Raw genomic sequence first — 7,993 nt, 5'->3', positions numbered from 1 at the left:
AAAAAAGGGTCTTAAAAAAAATCTGAGAGGAAATAAACCATAAACCATGTAGTTTTTTACCTCATCATATTGTTTAGCTGCTTCAGCATAATCACTTTTTGCCTCTGCTAACAGTGCATTCTGGGTAATTTCCTTAGTTCCAATCTTTCCACTGAAAATACCACGAAGAACATCATAATCTCCAACAGATCGATAAAGCCTAGTAAAGTTAAGACAAAAAAATATTATTTGAAAAAGAACAGCTTTCTATTCAAGTGCAAAGTATCCAGGTACAAAGTGCTTCAGTATTACAACTGATACATGTTAGATAGTCTGTGCAAACTGACAGCTCTATAACTGCCTGGCTGCACAGAATGCATCACTGATAAATGGATATTATTCTTCTATCAGATTATGAATTTATACTGGATTGTGTAAATTCCACTCTGGTCAAAAAATGCTTAAACAATGCTGCACACACTACTCCGAAAGAGTACAGCATTTAACTGGACTGGAAACCAAGCTGTTGAATCTGTACCAGAGAATGTGTTGGAACAGATTTATGACATGGGAGTAGCCCTGCCTGAAAGGTCAATAATTAGCTCAGAAGTATTAAAAATATACCTCCTATGAAAATCAAGACTTACATATGACTAGAACTCTTGGCTGCTTTAATTTGAACTAATTAATTTCTGCCCAAACAAGCACTTACTTAGCAAGTTCAATCCATCTGATTACATCTGGAGAGAGCTCTGCCCTTCCACGCATTCGTTTGGACAGTGGTTCTTCTGCAGAAGAAAGACGAGTTAGAGCCTGTTCCAGAAGCAGGATGCCCACGGGTTGCTGTAAACTGGCTAAGCAGCTAGTGCTCACAGTGGCCGAGTCGAGGTCTAGCAGCTCTCTGTGCTGGTAACTCACTTCCTGTAAAACAAATACATGGGCTGTTTATAAAGCCTATTTCCAATACCTACAGGCCCACAGAGAACATCTTTTGGTTTTATTTTCCTAAAGTGAAAGGAAGCTTGGATGGAGGCCATTGCATCATGAAGTGAGTTCCCAGCTGTGGTACAGTTTTCCTTAAGTAGCAACAGATTGGCTGACATGAGTAACCAATCCACTTAGGGTGACCAGATGTCCCGATTTTATAGGGACAGTCCCGATTTTTGGGGATTTTTTTTTTTTTTTTTTATATAGGCACCTATTACCCCCAGCCCCGTCCCGATTTTTTACACTTGCTATCTGGTCACCCGAAATCCACTTTTCTCCCACTCATGCACCATCAGACTGAATTAAACTCTGCAGCATGAAAACGAACTGAAAATGAATGGAGAATGAGAAATTTCTTATCTGATAATTTTCTTTACATGAGCAATTTCTTTCCGAGTCCATTATTCATGGACCAACGCGCCCTACCCGAGGAATTCAGAGGCAGTCCATTGTTGTTGCTCAAGGGTCCAGGACTAAGCTCCGCCCCTTAGCTCAGGCCACCAGAGCAGTTCTTCCACAGCTGTAGAAACACTCCAGCAACCAATTATTAGCATTAAGACAAGCTCATTTACCGGACTCCCAGTGTGGGTTGAATTCAGAGAAGCCGCTAACAGAAAGGAAAATCATCAGATAAGGAATTTCTCATTCTGTTGCACAGTTTCTCTCCTCTTTCGCTATTCATGGAAAGTAGCAAGTAGTGAATCCCAGAAGCAGGAAGGGAAACAATAAGCAATTTAATTATTACAGTAGGCTAATAGGCAGGAATCGAAATTCTTCCATATATAAAGCAAGAGCTTTATAAACTAAGTAGCAACCTCCAACCAAAGGAGAAATGGAAATTTCCTTTGCAAATCTTCCTCAGGTGAGGTTCCTTCCCCCCCACAGCATGCCAGCTGGTGCAGGAATTTTACATGTTGCCTGCAAGCAACATTGAGACCCTAAGACCTTGGCATTTTGGATAGAATGAAATGAACAGGCTACAATTTGTGTAGGTATGCCATGTGTTTGAGACATATCTTTTAGAGCTCTAGGAATGCCCATTTATGCCACAATCTTCCAAGGATTAGAACAAAACAATGGGAGAACTATTTCCCAGGAACTGTGGAAAGAGAAATTTACCTTGGACAGAAAGGTTTTCTGGAGCTCTAAAAATAACCTTTTCCTTATGCCAAAGGCAGCATGGTTCTTGTATGGATATGGGAACTAATTCCAAAATCTTCCTTTTGGAGGTAATGGTGACTAAAAATACCAGCCACAGGCTTGTCTAATCCATCATTCTGATTAAATTTGGCAGAGATACTCAAACAGAGGAACCGATGTGCCTGTCTACAAAACGCTGCTGCGGCTGGTACCCATGTTTCTAAAGGTGCTTGGTTGTAGGACTTGGTTGTAGAGTCCTGGAGAAACTCTAGTGTATCTGAGATTACCAGAATTTTGGGATTAATATTTGTATCTAGAGATCAGACTCCTTTGTGCTGGGTACTGCACAAACGAAGAAGCAGTCCCTGCCCCAAAGAGCACCAGAAATGTAAATCTGACCAGACCAGTGAATGAAATATTCTGATTGTTACAGTTTGGTTTCCAGACAGAACTCTGGAATCCATGCTGAAAACTAAACTTCTCTTCCAAAACCCAGGCTGTTAACTGTAGGTATTCCTGTAGGAGTCCCGGTTTCAAGGGATCGGGTGTTTTCTGCATGTACAAGGTGGGGTCCTTGGTTATCTAGCAAGTCCAACGTGCCTTCTGGGCCAGTGGAGAACTAGCAAGAGGACCACAACTCTCCTTTTTCTTCTTTTCTGTATCCTTTACGTGAACTGTCTTGAAAGGCAGCAGATTCTACTCTACCCAGGACATTATTTCCATTGCCAAGGAGAAGCTTTCACTCTGGTTACTCCCTAATTATGGAAGGGATATAAACACTCATGCCTCAATCATAAGCCAACCTCTAACAGGAGTTAGCAGGATACTTTCTCTGAAAGTACCACAATTTCCTACTAAATGGTTTCTTGCACCTTCCTCTGATGCAGTCGGTATTGGCCACTATCATAAAAAGGATATTGGATTGCATGGACAACAGGATGACTCCCCTAGGGTCCATATTTGCAGGTTTTGCTTTTTTAATTTTTTAAATAAAGATACATCCTAATAGAGACGTCAAAATGAACTGAAATGTTGTTCTGTATATTGTATATAAATGAGATTCTGCATATTTGTCTTCCTAGTATGCTTGTGTGTGTGTATGAGTATGCACAGTGAGTATGCAAGGGTCTAGGGTGAAAGCTAGGTTTGCTTTCAGCATGATGTTTGCACTAACCCTTCCCCAAAGGGTCATTTGGATTTGATCTGAGAATGACACCTAACTTTGCATTGCATCAAGTGCATGGCTCTATGTCCTCAGAAGGAATTTCAGCAGGTGCATATTGAGAAACCCACACAAGGGATGAAAGTGGTGCATTGCATCAGCAACCCTAGCCACTGGAAATAGCTGGTTACCGATGACCCCTTAGGAAATATTGATGCCATGAAGTTTTGGATTCCTGCAAATCTTTACCCTATGGCAAAATTACAGCCAAAACCATATCTATTTTGATCTCTGGGTAGGAACTCTGCATTTGGATCCAAAGTTCCCCTTCATTATAAAAAACTGGTGGCTATGAATCCTTTCCAACAGCTGTTAATTTATGATTGGGTCTGTTTCTCTTGATACGGTGCTGTAGAGGTTTATTTTTGTTTTGTTTTGTGCTGCATGTATGGTATTTCTTCCCCTGGCTGTATACAGCAGAAAGATAGAACACTATTTATCCTGGCATGGGAACCCCAAAACAGAGGAGGGCTACTGGTACACATACCTCAATTGTGGAAGTAGCCTGCTAAAAGTTCCTGGGAGCCTGAAGGCTGGCACCCAAGTAATTACTGTAGGAGCAACCTAGTACCACTCAGGGCTTTACTCAGTAAATCAGGATAATTTTGAACATGAGAAGGATAATTCTGAAGATTCTGTAATCCCATGAAGGTGCACCTTTGTGGGGAGTGGAATACTCATGTGCCTCCATTTGTGTCATCAACTGCCTCAAGTGCTCCTAAGACTTTAGTGTGGAGCCAGCTTGTGGAGCGGGGAGGGGTAGAGAGCAAGACCCTTCCCACCTTTCACAGTCTGAGCCCCCTTCCTTGGCAGAGCAAGGGTCCTTGGGCTAAAAGCCAGACAACCATAATTTGCACTAGGCTGCAGCCTGAAGCATGGCTGCACAGGAGGAACAGGCTTCTCTGTAGGTGTGCAGACACGGTGTGAGATGAGAGAGGGGCAGTAATCATGATACAGAGCACTGCTACGAGAGAACCTCTATGAAAGAGAGAAACCGCAGCAAACGCTCCCTCAGGGAGAGAAGACAAAGGAGAAAGGGTTTAACCCCTGATTTTCAAACTCACTTGTTCATAATATTAATTACTGTCTTAAGATGATATCGCTTGCACTTTTGCTTTTTTGGAAGTCACTGGGTTTTGCAGGACTTACCCATGAGTATAATGAAAATCCTCTGATTCACAGTGGGAGAAAGAGGAGCTGTGTAGGAGCTCTGCCTTTTTCCCCCAGAGAGGAGGGAATCCACATCTGGGTATGGGGACTCTGGATCTTCTCTGGATATTTTCCCCTTCGGTGCCTGTTTATTGTGGGACCTACTCCATGAGCTGTCCAGAGAGCTTCCTCATTAGGCTCTCTCTCCAAAACTTCGGAAGGTCATGCTCAGGCTTTTCTGCACTGGAGTCATGGCTCCTTGGGGCAGGATGGGGACCCGACATGCTGGTCAGACTCTGACCTCTGTGCCTTAGCAGTGCAAGGGTCAGCTGGCTGGTCACAGGCAGGGGATAATTCATCTTCTGTAGAGCCCATACGTGATGTCTCACATAGGGAACATCACTTAGATTTAAGCCAGGTGTTTGCAGGATAGCTCTGGATAGTTTAAAAAAAAAAATGATCAGGAGACTCTGAACTACCAAATTGTTCCAGAGGCAGAAAATCTGGTGGCCTGAGCTGAAGACTGGAGCTTAGTCCTGGAGTCTCCAGCAACAATAATCCACCTCCAAATTCCACCAGTGAGGGGCATTATCCAATGAGGAGAGAAGCTGTGCAACAGAAATAGGTCATTACTCCATGTGCATATTTCAGCTGAGGCACCTGGCCTGCCATTTGGATGTTGGGCATTATATAAAAATACAACAGAAGTGATAGAGATAAGTGGCCGGAACTACACTGATAACCAACATTCTCTTCATAAGGCAGACAGTGACTACAGATATTATGATAGCTTCCATCTCGTTTGCAGCACGTCCTTCCTCCTATTAATTTAATGCTCATGCACTCTTTAAACAACAATAGGTTAAGGATCTATTAAACGGTGCATTTCTATTATAAGCCCAGGGGCTGGATTAACCATGAAGACTTGGATCGTTCAAGTACAGGCCCTGAGCTTAAGTCTTGTCCAGCTTTAGCAGACCAGAACCTGAAGCTAAACACATTTAACTGTGCTTGTCCAGCTCTGCTTGCTTTTTAGCAGAGTGATACAGTTTTGATGGATCTTTGTTCCCATTTAACCTTAATCCACAGCAGGGCACAGCATTACTGGCTGCTTCAAATTACATCTAGCTGAAACACAATATTCAATTTTTTTTTAGTCCAAATGCACATTAAAAAATAAAACTAAAACACTAGAGAAGTCTAAAAGCCATTTTTTAGCTTAAAATTAAAAAAAAAAAAAAAAAGCCTTAACCAAACTTCGACAACTATACAAATAACTATCTTACAAACACGGATTTTCCAGTTATGGCCACCAGGGAAAGCAGCACTGGAATTTAGAGTGGTGATAAATGCTTTATTCATGCAACACTGAAAACTCTCAAACTTCTAAACAAAATACACTATTGGAAACTGTGGCCAAAAAATTTACCTATGAAGGCAACTAATGTGATTCTTTATGGCAGCCATCTAGAGGTTGTATAATATGATTTCAGGTTAATGGATTGACTATAGAATGCTGTTCAGTGTCACATGTCAATTACATTCATCCTCTCTAGAGAAGCAAAGAGAAGGTTACTCACTTTGTGCAGCATCTGAGGTTCTTCGAGATGGTTGTCCCTGTGGGTGCTCCACTTTAGGTGTCTTGACACCCTGTGCTTGTAATTGAAGGTTTGTGGTGGCAGTGTGGTTGGGCTGCGCACGCACTGTAGCCATCTCGTGCCGCATCAAGCGTTTACACAGCAGTGCGCAGCCAACTATCCTCCTGTTTTCTCTCTGCCTCAGAGAATTGGCCTGAAACTCCGAAGTAGAGGGGAGGGGGAAGGATAGTGGAGCACGCACAGGGACACCCATCTAGAAGAACCTCAGTTACTGCACAAGATGAGTAACCTTGTCTTCTTCTTTGAGGAATGCCCCCGGGGCTGCTCCACTTTAGGTGACTGTTGAGCAGTGACCCTCAGTGGAGGGGAGGGGCTTTGGGGTTGGTCTACTGACAGCAGATAACACCATAAGTCCAAAGTGAGCATCTGATGCTAACAGTTGTACTAAAGCATAGTGTTTAGTGAAAGTATGGACTGATGCCCAGGTAGCTGCTTTGAAAATGTCAGTGATAGGCTACAGATGCTACCAGTGCTCTGGTGGTGTGTGCACGAACTCCCAGTGGAGGCTGCAGGTTGTTTTGGTAGCACAAATGGATATATCCAAATATCCATTTGGATAGTCTCTGTTTTGAAAATGGTTTGACCCATTGAGCATTCTGTTATGGAAACAAATAGTCTAGGTGATTTTCTAAATGTTTTTGTTCTTTCAGATGTAGAAAGCTAATGTTCTGCGAACATCAAGCATGTGGAGTGAGACCTCCCTTCTGTCCGCATGTGGCTTTGGAGAAAATACAGATAAGTAAATGGATTGATTTAAATGAAAGGGGAGGCGACCTTGCGTATGAACTTTGGATGTGGTCGCAGGATTACTTTATCTTTAAAGAATGTTGTATAAGGTGGGTGTGCCATTAGGGCACCTAATTCTCCCACTCGTCTTGAGGACGTGATGGCAATGAGGAAGGTCACCTTCATGGATAAGGGCAACAAAGAACAAGTTGCAAGGATAACAAGGTGGGGGAACGACTGTGGTACGATCTGTTTTTCTTGTGCTGCACCAGGTGCAGAATTGTTTCCACTTATGGATACAGGTCTTTCTTGTGGTTAGTCTCCGACTGTTCAGTAAAAAACGGCTACTCACCTTCTCATAACTGTTGTTCTTCAAGATGTGTTGCTGATATCGATTCCAATTAGGTGTGCATGCGCTGCATGCACAATCATCGGAAAGTTTTCCCCCTAGCAGCACCCGTCGGGTTGGCTGTGGAGCCCCCTGGAGTGGTGCCTTCATGGCGCCCAATATAAGAATCTGCCAACCCAGCGCTGCCTCAGTTCCTTCTTGCCGGATACTCCAACAGAGGGAAAGGCAGGTAGGATATGAGCAACACATCTCAAAGAACAACGGTTATGAGAAGGGAAGTACCCATTTTTTCTTCTTCAAGTGATTGTTCATATCGATTCAATTAGATGACTCCCAAGCCTGACAAAGGCAGTGGGGTCACAGTTACGGAATCTCGGATTGAAGCACCATTCTGCCGAAGACTGCATCATCTCTGGCATGCTGGATGATGGCGTAACGAGAGGTGAACATATGTATGGAGGACAAAGTTGCTGCCCTGAAAATTTTTTGCACTGGGACCTGGGCCAGGGATGCCACCGATGAGGCCTATGCCCTTGTGGAGCGTGCCGTAAATGCTGAAGCTGGTATCTTGGCCAGCTCGCAACACAGATATAGGACGTGATCCAGGAAGATATTATTTGAGATGAGACCAGTAATGCAAGGAGTGCAGCCTATGCTCACACTACTGGTATGCAGTTTTGGATTAAAAAAAAAAAAAACCAGGCAGGAATATGTCTTTGCTGGTATGGAAATGAAACACCACTTTAGGTAGAAAAGCCGGGTGAGGTCTCAGCTGCATCTTGT

At 43.2% G+C, this 7,993-nt stretch overlaps 1 protein-coding gene across 5 annotated transcripts in view; it reads right to left on the bottom strand.

Moving 5' to 3' along the window:
• The window catches only part of PRKDC (protein kinase, DNA-activated, catalytic subunit), a 165,401-nt gene that overhangs the window by 36,900 nt on the left and 120,508 nt on the right, over positions 1-7,993 (bottom strand). For all 5 annotated transcript variants that reach the window (XM_037892647.2, XM_043539641.1, XM_037892649.2 and 2 more), the window contains 2 exons: positions 692-900; positions 61-199 (listed from right to left, as the gene is read on the bottom strand). In XM_037892647.2, the coding sequence (XP_037748575.1) occupies positions 61-199; positions 692-900 (348 nt within the window). The remainder of the gene's footprint in view (positions 1-60; positions 200-691; positions 901-7,993) is intronic.

Source organism: Chelonia mydas, chromosome 2 (assembly GCF_015237465.2).
Source record: "Chelonia mydas isolate rCheMyd1 chromosome 2, rCheMyd1.pri.v2, whole genome shotgun sequence".
Taxonomy (NCBI): domain Eukaryota; kingdom Metazoa; phylum Chordata; order Testudines; family Cheloniidae; genus Chelonia; species Chelonia mydas.
Note: the sequence above shows the minus strand (reverse complement) of the source record. Positions and strands in the feature narration are given on the sequence as shown.